Below are 11,971 nucleotides of genomic sequence, written 5' to 3'. Positions count from 1 at the left end.
AAAAAAAAAATCTCTTCCTGTTATTGGTAGTTCTGAACGTTAGATTTTTTTTTCCCATGGGGTCAAAAGGTGCCTAAGTATATGACTGCAAGTGGGAAAATAGGGGACAGAAATCAGGTATTGGCAGTTTTTCCATTTTCATTTGTGTGTGAATTTTTAATATAAATGCAGGGACATAAAGCATTAATGCAAGTTAAAATGTTTCAGTGAACAAGTTTCAGCAGCTCAACTTTATAACAATTATAAATAAACCTGTTAAATTTTTCTGGACAATGCCAGCATTTGGATTTTTTTCAAACAAGTAAATTTCTTATTGATGGCAACTAAATGGTGTTTGTAGCGTTTTTATCATACAGTAGATTCCATCCATTCACTATACTTTTCTAACTGAGTTGTCCTACATGCAAGTACATGTTTTTAATGTTGTCTGTCTTCTATGCTGTTCCTGTAAGTTTGCTATTAAAATACATTAAACTATATTAAAAAAAAAACTAATGGAGAGAAATGAGATTAATGGAGTACTTCCTGAGCATCAGTCCTCTGCATAGATGGTTCAGTCTATCTTAAATCAAGGATCATTGTGAGAATCTAACTATATTGATGTATATCATCCCCCAGGGGGAAAAAAGCACATTTCTACCTACATATAAAATGTACGTGCCTCGTCAGAGGGTGCCCAGTCTCCTCTAGGCCATCCAACTGCTCTAGGGAAGTCAGGGGTGTCTGTAAATTAAGAACTACTGTCCATAAGAAAATACTGATGTTGAAATAAGCCAGGCTATCAGCAAGCAGACTACATGCAAATACTACAGATCCCCTAGGATCACTGGGACTCAATATGATCTTGGCAGATTGCCCCCTAGGCCTCCTCTGAGGACCTTCAGAAGACTTGAGAAGAATGTTTCCTCTGAGGACCTTGTTGGAAAGGCTTGGCTTTGCATTTCACAGCAATCTCTTCATGAAAATCCGTAGATGTTTCTCTCAGATCACAGAGCCAGAATGAGTAGGGCATGTCCTAAATCATCAATTTGTTTTTAACTCTTGGACACTGAGAATCATTGAGATGCTCTTTGCACCTTCTTCACCTTGGTCATTCATGAACTCCGAATCACGTGCGCTTCTAACAAAGGCATCAGAACTTCCTCCTGATTTTGTACACTCGCCATCACCTTTTTCCTACACGTCACTTTTTTTGCTTCTTGTTCTTCAGTGATTTTTTTAAATTTTATCCTGTGTTGTATATATCTTTCTAAACAACCCTATTCTTTTTAGAAGAAAATAAAGTGGAAAAAAAAAAGAAAAAGAAAGGAAAGAGAAGGAAGGGAGGAGGGAGAGGAGAGAGGAAGCCAAAAAAAAAAAAAGAAAGGAGGAGTGGAAGGAAGTCATCTAGCCAGCCAGGCACTTGATTAGGTCTTTTCACGTGAATCTCTAAAACTTAGGAACCCCAAAATATACATGAACAGAATGTCTAGTCTCCCCCCGACCATGCCCCAAGCTCCGGTGATACGTACAGAAGTCCTTGGGGTGCTTCCCAGCAACCAAAGGGCCAGGCCTGCCTCCCCCTTCTTGGCCCAAAAGCCAGAAGCGCTCCCCAGAGGACAGATGAGTCCATCTCAGCTAACAGAGGCCAACAGCTGGAGGAGCTGCTGGGCTACCATGGCAACTGAGACTAGGACAATACTAACCGCCATCCCAATTTTAATATTCTTCCGACTCCATATTGAAAATCCACACTGAGGAGCTCGTGACATCACCAATATCGCTGGACCCCAAAGAGGCTGACACTACCTCATAAACCAACCTGGAACTCTAATCTCACTTCCTCGCTTGTCCCCGGACTGATATTCACACGTGTGCACACACACACACACAAACACACACACCCCACACATTTTTCCATCACCTGAAAACTGTTGTCCCTCCATATTAATCTATCTCATATCTTAAAAAACAAACAAAATAATAATTCCCCTCTCACGACATCCCTGTTTTCCACAATGCCCAGCAGCGTTCCTCAACCCTTAGTCCCCTACAAACGGGGAAGCTGAGTCACACCAGTGAGACACGACCATGCATCCAAGGAGGCTCTTGGAATAGTTTCAACACCATGTAAGTGGCACCCAACACTCTCCAACCCCTTGGGCTTTGCGTCTCTGCCTAAACTTGGGAGACGGCACAGAGCAGAATTCCCCGGGGGAATAGCTGGGAGACACAGCACCCGTTCCACAGAGACAGGGGCCCCAAAGAGGCCCGGTGAAGGGACCTTCAACCATTAAGGGCTGGGAGAGTCCTCAGCGGCTCCGGGTAGCTCTGTCTTCTGAAACGAGGAGTCAGGATGCAGCTGGGGTCCAGAGGTGGGGAATGAGAAAGGATTTGAAACAATGTCAGGAAACTGTTACCCTGTTGTTCACCATGCTTGACACGGTTTCCTCTAGCAGAGGTGAGGGAGGGATGTAAGGAGACTGGAAACCTTTAGCTGAAGTGTGGATTCTGAATAAATTTGCCAACATGGCATGGGAAAGTCTTCCGCATCTGGAGACAAAGCTTCAGGGAGAAAATATCTGGACGTAGGAAGCAACCAGGACTAAACAGTCCCCGTTTTCCGTCCACACCAACCAGATACGCCTTCCTCCCTGCCCGCCAGCTGAGAACAGTGAGTTCCAAAGTGGCCGTGCATCAGATTTATCAAAAACTTTTTGAGTGTTTTGATAAGATAGCAATGAATCAGGAAAAGGTTATCCATGTGTTATTGCGAAAATTAACCTGACAAAATCCAGCGCTATCTCTGTATGTAAAAAAGAGTGAGTGATCACGATGACTCAGCCTCTGGTTCTCACATGTTTGGGTAACTTAAGTGCAGAGCAGGCAGACTTCCAACATTTCACCACCACTGGTTACTTACTTTACCAAAATATTTTTTTCTGCCTCATAGTCTAAATAGCTAAATTTGAGGGTGGGGGTGCTGACCACTTGCCAGGCATCAGACCTTCACGTGAGTTCACTGAGTCCTTCCAACCACTCTAACGGATGGGGACCCCATTATCCTAGCTTTACTGGTGGAAAGACCGTGTCCGCAGAGGGCTTAAGCAACTTGCCCTAGCCCACTTAGCTGGTAAGGACAGGATCCCCGTACCTAGAAAGTGGGCCAGAGCCCATGCTCTCAGCCGCCTTGGCCCCCAAAAGGGCAAAGCATCCTCTCTCCAGGGAGAAGCCAAGATGCTTGTGTTCCGGTCTTGGTTCAGACAATAAAAATGTCATGATCATCAGGTCCTTCCACCCACCAGGCCCCAATTTAAAGTGAGGGGGTTGGACTGCATGATCGCTAAGAGTTTCTCCAGCTCAGAGCCCCTGGGTATCTGTTTGAAAGCTGAAGCAATGAGAACTCAGGGGGCGCCTTCCAGGAGAGAAGGCATGGCTACTCCTGCCTGGACTCTGCTCCACCCGCATGCAGTGAATTCAACGGAATGCTGCTCTGAAGACAGTGACCTGAGGTCCACTGTATTTCTTCCTTGCATCTGTTCAGAATCCTGAATGACCATCCAGGCATTCTTTCACTTTACAAATATTTATCCAGGCAGCACGCCAGGCGGGTGGTGTCACAGGACCAGACATAGTCCTCATCCTCGCGCGGCTCGAGTGGGGAAAGCAGTCTTGTAAGCACTAAGATTCACTTCTGTAGTGTGTTTGCGAAAGGATGCCCGATCCAGAATTGGTGGAAGAAAGTCAGGCCAGGCTTCCAAAAGGAGGGGGGGTCTGCTCTTAGTGCCCACTGATCACCAGAGCTAACAAACAGGGGGAATGAGCACTTCAAACAGACAGAACAGTAAGTCCCCAAGGCAAGAAGCAGCAAAAAAAAAAAAAAATGCTGGCATGAAAGAAAGCAGGGAGGGAGGCAAGAGATGAGGCCCATCACAGGAAGCTCAGGAAGACACAGGAAGGAGCTGGCCCTTAGTTTGTGGGTAACAAGGAGGCTTATGCAGCAGGAAAGAGACTGCTACTGAATTGTGTTCCCCCAGAAAGACCCATTGGAGTCCCCAGGACCTCAGAATGTGAACTTCTTTGGAGACAGGGTCTTGACAGAGGTAAACGAGTTAAAATGAGTATGAGCCTTAATCCAACATGACTGGTGTCCTCATAAAAGGGGGATTTTTTTAAACACAAAATCACACATGCATAGTGGAAGAGGCTGGGAAGAGACCCAGGGCCAAGACCACCGTGTACAAGCCGAGCAGAGAGGCACAGAACAGACCCTTCCCTCACACCCTCAGAAGGAACCAACTTTGCTGACACTTGGGGATGGTTTGGGGTTTTTGGGTTTTGGTTTTTTTGCTTTTTGCTTTATTTTTTTATTTACTTTGTATTTTTTTATTTATTGACATAAAGTTGGTTTACAATGTTGTGTTACTTTCTGGTGTACAATATAGTGATTCAGTTATAGATATATATTCCTTTCCATATTCTCTTTCATTATAGACTATTATGAGATATAGAATATAGTTCTCTGTGCTGTACAGTGTGGGACCTTGTTGTTTATCTATTGTATATATAGTAGTTGGTATCTGCAAAGTCTGAATTCCCAATTTATCCCTCCACCACCCCCACCCTTTCTCCCCTGGTAACCGTGTTTGTTTTCTATGCCTGTGAGTCTGCTTCTGTTTTGTAAATAAGTTCATTTGTGTCATTTTTTTATTCCACATATAAGTGATATCATACAGTATTTTTCTTTCTCTTTCTGGCTTACTTCACTTAGAACGATGATCTCCAGGTCCATCCATGTTGCTTAAATGGCATTATTTTATTCTTTTCTATGACTGAGTAGTGTTCCATTGTATATATAAACCATAACTTCTTTATCTATTCATCTGTTGATGAAAATTTAGGTTGTTTGCATGTCTTGGCTATTGTAAACAGTGTTGCTATGAACATTGGGGTGCATGTATCTTTTCAAATTAGAGTTGTTTAATCCATTTTTAAGGCAAAAGTTCAACTCTGCAGTCCAGATATTACCCTAGTCTTTCGTTTGCAGCAAAATCTTTAATTCTCTGAGTTACTATATCAGAAAATGGCAGCGCTGTGATTCACTTCAAATAGCTGGACAATCTCCATGGATGGACCTGGAGACTGTCATTCCAAATGAATTAAGCCAGAAAGAGAAAGAAAAATACTATATGACATCACTCATATGTGGAATCTAAAAAGAAAAAGACACAAATGAACTTATTTACAAAACGGAAACAGACTCACAGACATAGAAAACAAACTTACAGTTACCAGGGGGGAAATGGAATAGGAAAGGATAAATTAGAAGTTCGAGATTTGCAGATTCTAACTACTATATATAAAATAGATAAACAACAAGTCTTGTAGTAACCTATAATGAAAAAGAACATGAAAATGAATATATGTATGTATATGTATGACTGAAACATTATGCTGTGCGCCAGAAATTGACACAACATTGTAAGCTGACTATACTTCAATTAAAAAAAAAAAGAGCCAGTGTAGGATGGAACCTGACACGTTTGAGGGACAGGATGAAGGCACTGGGGAGAGTAGGCAAGAGGTGAGGCTGGAGGGGGCTAGGAACTCAGTACATGTTAAATGAATGGAGACTTTCTGCTGGGTCGAGTCATGTCCCCCCAACATTTATATTCACCCAGAACTTCAGAATGTGACCTTATTTGGCGATAGGATCTTTGCAGATGTAATCAAGTTAAGATGAGGTCAGGTTGGCCCTAATCCAAAGGCTGGTATCCTAATAAGAAGAGGGGAATTTGGACACAGACATAGAAAGGAGAAGGCCACATGAGGATGCAGACGAAACAGGTACATGGGAAGACAGGAGCGGAGGTTGAAGTGATGCAATCTCCAAGCCAAGGAACACCAGTGATTGCCTGCGACCACCAGAAGCTAGAATCTGGAGCAGAACCTCCCTCAGAGTCTCCAGAAGGAATCAACCCTGCCAACACCTTGGTTTTGGACTTCCAATGTGAGAAAATGCGTTTCTATTATTTTAAGTCACTCAGTTTGTGGTACTTTGTTAAAGCAGCCCTGGGCAGACAGACCCAGAATTTTAACCTAAAAAGTTAGGTGATTAAATTTTTATTGCTAAAAGATCACTCTGAGTGCAGAATGGAAGGAGGTGTCAAGAGGAGACATGGGAGCCAAATATATCATTCAGGTTACACTGGAATAATTTCTGTGGGAAATGATGTCTTTCAACAGAGTGCTGGTGGGGGAGATGCAAAGAGTTGCAAGATTCATGAGATATCTAGGAGGCAAAACCATGGAGATCCTTGAAGAAACAAAGCCCATGCTGGTGGGTGCCAGATAGAATGGAAAAAATGGGAAAAGCATTGATTCCAGCAACACCCACCCGCCATGCTTCTGGCCATAGCCTCCTCTGTTCTCATAGCCTAAGTCCTTTCCCGTCTCTGCATGTAGTCTAGCTCTGCCTCTCCTTCCTCCATGGCTAGTTTCTTCTCCATCAAACACTTCCCAGTCATCCCCCTGACATATATCATGTTCGTAGTTTACAAACTGCTCTCACACACCTGTTCCTCACCCTTATCTTGAGAGTAGATTTTATTTTGTCTTATGCATGGGGAAAAGAGAAACTCAGAGCGGTGAAGGGGTTTTGCCAAAGACAAATTGTGAGTAGATAGTGGAGTCAAGATTTGAACCCACGCCTTCTGTCTCTACATCCTGAATGTTTCCTTCTGCCCTGCCGCAGCTCTGCAGAAATACAGCCCCTGGTCCACACGAGGCTTGTGAGAGGTCCAGTCTTTGGCAATTATAGTAAGGGACTACATGCAACACTGATTTTCCAAGCCTGTCGATCACTAGAATAAAGATGCCAAGGTGGAAAATTCCACAGTGAAAAACAAACATCCCTGCACTTTTGTTTCTGGTGTAAGCTTCTGAAGCTTTACGAAAGCATTTTGTGTTTAAGACCAGCCTGATTGGGACCCAAGCTCTGGACCTTCCGGGCTGTGTGATCTTGAGAAAAGCACTTAACACCTTTAACCTCAAATTTCTTTTCTGCTAAAAGGGAATGTTGTTGACAGCCAGACCAGAGACTTGTCTTGAGTAATATACATAAAGCCTGTAGCTCAGTTTCTAATGTATAGTAAGTTTCAATATATCTTAGGCATAATTATTACTTGCCTTAAAAGCATACTCATTTTCAAATCATACAGAGCACGAATAAATATTTCTCCTACAAAGTCTCACAAACTCAGGTGAAGAGTGGTCAAACAGTGAAAGCTATAAAGGCCTTGGGATTGTGCAAAGAAATAGAGAATAATTGTTTTCAAGAGCATCCAGGAAGCCTGACAGAGAAGAGGATTTGGGCAGGAAGTAAAGGAAGAAGTGAGGCAAGCGATGGAGGAGAGGATGTGGAGTAGGGAGGTGTTTACTGTCCCAGATTACAGACGAGGACACCAAGAATCAAAGATGTTAGGTAGTCAGCCCGAGACCACACAGCCAGAAGGTGCAGGAGCTAATTTCAAAATGTGTGCTCTTAGCAGAGGCACCACACGAGGCTTGTTGTTTTCCAGTGTGTCTGTCACTACGCCTATAGCACCATATTGCACTTATTTGTTTAAAAGTTTGTCTTCCCCACCCAGCTTTTATCACCTTAAGAATAGGAGCTCAGAATCACTCATTGTTATAATCTCAGCATTGGGCTCCTAATACAATGGTGTTGAATAATTGTGAGAACATAAATCCCCAACATCTTAGGACAATTTTAATACACAGGTTCATATATAATATAGCTTTTTTAAAACCAGGTTTGAATGAAAATATTCCCTCTGAAAGGGGGACTATAAACACAGTGTGCCTGTGTCAGCATGCATCTTATTTGCCTGATTCACTTGGTCATTTGTTTTTGTTTGTTTATTTGTTTTGTTTTGTTTGCAAGGACAGTAGAGAGATGAGCTTCAGCCTGACATAGCTAATAAGTATTTGGGGGAAACTAGAGAAATACGCATCACTGAAGTCCACCTGGGATTCTTTCTGAAGGGAAATCCACTCTCTGATGTCCTTTCATTCAATACAAGCCAAACTTTTTTATTGTTCAACTCATTTTTGTGGGAAGGGAAGACAAAATTGTGGACCATCTGTAGGAAGCCTAAGAGAGATAGGAATAAATTGAAACTTGTTGAACTGAAAAATCTAGAGTCTTTCTATATTTGTTGGCCCATGCAGGACCATGGAGAGGGTCAACCGAACGAGCAGTGTCTCCGAGTTCATCCTCCTGGGACTCTCCTCCCGGCCGGAGGACCAGAAGCCACTCTTCGCCCTGTTCTTCATCATGTATGTGGTTACCATGGTGGGAAACTTGCCTATCATCTTGGCTATCCGCTCTGACACTCAGCTCCAGACACCCATGTATTTTTTCCTTAGCATTCTGTCTTTTATTGATGTTTGCTATACAACAACCATCGTCCCCAAAATGCTGATGAACTTTCTGTCAAAGAAGAAGACTATCTCTTATGCTGCATGTATGACTCAGATGTATTTCTTCTTGGCTTTTGCCAACACAGAAAGTTACCTCCTGGCAGCCATGGCCATTGACCGCTATGTGGCCATCTGTGACCCCTTCCAGTATGTCACTGCCATGAGCCACCGTCGTTGTGTTCTGTTGGTGGCCTTCTCCTGCTCCATCGCTCACCTCCATTCTCTCTTACTGGTTCTCCTGATAGATCGTCTTCTCTTTTGTGACTCCAGCGTCATTCACCACTTCCTCTGTGACATCAACCCTCTGCTGAAATTATCCTGCTCCTCCACGTTTGTCAGTGAAATTGTAATTAACACAGAAGGGCTGATCACTTTGGTGACCCCCTTTATATGTGTTATCATCTCTTACCTACGAATCCTTGTTGCTGTTCTGAAGATCCCGTCAGCTGCTGGGAAGCATAAGGCTCTCTCTACCTGTGGCTCCCACCTCACCATGGTGACCCTCTCCTATGGAAGCATTATTTATGTTTATTTCCGACCCCTGTCCACTTACACCATCAAGGATCGGGTGGCCACAGTCATCTACACAGTTTTGTCCTCTATGCTGAACCCTTTCATCTACAGCCTGAGGAACAAAGACGTGAAGCGGGGCCTGAGGGAGCTGATGGGCAGGAGGATGTCCTAGCCAGCACCTCCGTGGCCGTGCTCATCAGTGAGTCTTCTCCTGTGGGTCCTCATTCCTGATGCTTCCTGGTGTGTATATCAAGCTAATAGCAGTTAGCACACCTAAGCCAAGAGTTCATAAGAAATGGTGTAGATGACAAGAGTAGAATATTGTACCCAGTCTTATTTATTTATAATACAATTTAATAAGTATACAATATATACATATATATAAACATATATATATATTTTATAATATATATATATATAATATATAATATATAATATATATATATATATCTCCACCAATCAAGGCCACTTTATTAGGGCCCCCTGGTTGGCCTAGAGTTTTTGCACCCATTCCTCATTCCCCTTCCCATTCTCTTTCCTCATTCACTCCTTCCAAGTGAATGAAAATTAATATTTTTTACTTTTTCTTGACCAAATTTCTCCTTGTTCAGTAAGTCTGAGTTCCCAGTATCTTAACATATTTTAAGGAACAACTGCAATCAGTTACTCAATTTGCAGCAGTTTCAACGTCTGTGCAATTGCTTGAGTTGTTAGTACATTCTTCTGTGTGTGCATGCATGCATGTGAGAGAGAGAGAGAGAGTGTGTGTGTGTGTGTGTGTGTGTGTGTGTGTGTGTGCAGGTACAAGCACATGTTGTCTTCCTATAGGATTAGGGTCTCCCAGGAGCAGGGACAATTTCTTGGCCACCAGGCAAAGAACAGATGGCATCTCCTCCTCTTCTGGAACCTCTCTCAGCACAGTATCCTGGGTCCTGAACACAGAATACTATCAAGAGTTTGTACTCGCAAGCTAACTGACTTAGCAACTCAAGTCCAGCACTCCAGGTGACCAGCCATACGCAGTAGAACTGAGGTCTACTTCTGTGTCTCTGCCTGGGCTTCCTTCCCTTTGTGCCTCTGACAGGTCTTGGTCCATCACTCTTCCTGAGCCTCTTTTTGGTGCCATTCACCCTAGAGGTATCTATAGTTCCAAAATTATTACTGTCCATCCATCTGCCTATTTTGTAAAGAGGGAAGCTCATCTGTAATGAGATTTATTCTGAATGGCTTTTGAAGACAGAACTCAACTCAGTATGTTTAATAGTTGGGAAGGTAATTCCTAGCAGAGCAAAAGAAATTGAAAAGTCAGAGTTATAGAAAGAAGAAATCCATCTTCACTAGAGAGTGATATCACACAGACAGTTCATACATCAGGTAGAAGTTCAACTAGATAGCATGTAAGGTCACTTCCAATTTAGAGAAATTGCTTAATACTAAAGGGCTTCAGTTTCCCCATTTTCAAAACTGACAGCAATAATATTTTGTAATAAAGTCAATGTCCAGGTAACACAGACCCAAGAAAATGTTCTAGTTTTAGACATTTTGTTATAATTTTTGATGTTTAACATAAATGTTACTCTTTCAGTTATCTTGGGGAGATATTGATCCTGGGTCAAGAAATGAAAACAGAATGGGGTAGAAAAATTGATGTTATAAGTGAACGTGTGAAAGTAGCAATGTTAAACGTCATCATTTGGTGGGGGCACTTCTTTCCTTGTTTTGATCTTCCCTCCCATGTGAAGAGAGCTTAGTGTAATACCTTTGATTTTTTTCACCCTGTTACTGTTTCTACTCCAGGGAAGATGAGTCTTTTGTCTGACTGGTAAATTTGAGAAGCATCTACTTGGCATGTATCAAAGCAAAAACTACATCAGGCAAAGTTAAACAGGCAAGGAAGACTTTATTCAAGGCTATTGCAATAGAGGAGAGAGGCCAAAACACATCCTAATTCAACTCTATTGAAAGAAAGATTGGGAGAGTTTTTAAGCCCTGGGATGAGCTAGTATAAAAGTATTGGAGGACATTAGAGGGGATTCACAGGCCATATGTATTTCCTAGTTGGCATTTGCTGTCACGTATCTTTATGACAGAAGGTAATTTTACAACGTGGAGCCAGGCACCCACAGACTGGGAGCTGGGGGCACTTTCTTCCTTGATGGTTACATTTCAAAGAGATGGTGCCCAGGTCCTTGAGAAAGACATTGTTAGATTGTAAAACTGGTAAGAGGCTTTTTAAAAGGTTAATAATTCAAAGAGGCAGAGAAAAGATTTAGAAGGAAAAGTTTTCCAGGGAAAGGAAAGTCAGGGGTGTAGAGTCAGGAAGAAGCCTGTCCAATATTTAGTCAAGCTGAGGGAGACAGCAAGGCGGTCTGGGGTGATTATAACCTCTTGAGGAAGCCAGGAGGCTTTGAATGTGAAATACCAGAAAAGTTTCAGGGATCTTGGAACTGGGGCCATTCGTTTTAAGTGCAAACTGACCAAAGATAACATTCTCTTATGTCTTGAAGACAGATGGGCATATATAGAGGCCATGACTCATCAGAAAAATTAAACTATATGAAATATCTCCTCTTTCAGAAGGAAGAAAAACTTATGGTTTATTTAGAAAGATTGTTTACAAAAAGATGATTTATGCCCACCCTCAGGAGTAATTAGGAAAACACAAATCAAAATCACGATGAGTTGCTATTGTACACACAACAGGTGGACAAGGGAAAAATATTTCTGGCAGTTCCGAGTTTCAGTGAGTGTGAGGAACAATGAAAGTCTCTGACAGTGAACATAGGAGTATAACTTGGTTTAGTCACTTTGGAGAGCAAGTGCCCTTATTTTTCAATACTAAAATCAAGTATGTACATAAATAGTGCAATGACAATTTGAGCTGTAGGCATAACACAATAGTTTCACTGCTTTAAAATTGCCCTGCATTTCACCTATTCATCACCGAAAACAACAAAACAAAACAAAAGTAAAAACAAAAGTCCTCTGGCAACCA

The 11,971-nt window shown here is 42.3% G+C and overlaps 1 protein-coding gene across 1 annotated transcript; it reads left to right on the top strand.

Annotated features, from left to right (window-relative positions):
* The first annotated feature begins 8,203 nt into the window (after positions 1-8,203).
* LOC102537308 (olfactory receptor 1L8-like) lies at positions 8,204-9,148 on the top strand. Its single transcript, XM_072959009.1, has one exon. The coding sequence runs from the start codon at positions 8,216-8,218 to the stop codon at positions 9,146-9,148; it is 933 nt and encodes a 310-aa protein (XP_072815110.1). The 5' UTR covers positions 8,204-8,215.
* The last annotated feature ends 2,823 nt before the right edge of the window (positions 9,149-11,971 follow it).

The sequence above is a fragment of the Vicugna pacos genome, chromosome 4, assembly GCF_048564905.1.
Source record: "Vicugna pacos chromosome 4, VicPac4, whole genome shotgun sequence".
Taxonomy (NCBI): domain Eukaryota; kingdom Metazoa; phylum Chordata; class Mammalia; order Artiodactyla; family Camelidae; genus Vicugna; species Vicugna pacos.
The sequence above is the reverse complement of the archived record's forward strand: the minus strand, read 5'-3'. Positions and strand labels throughout refer to the sequence as shown.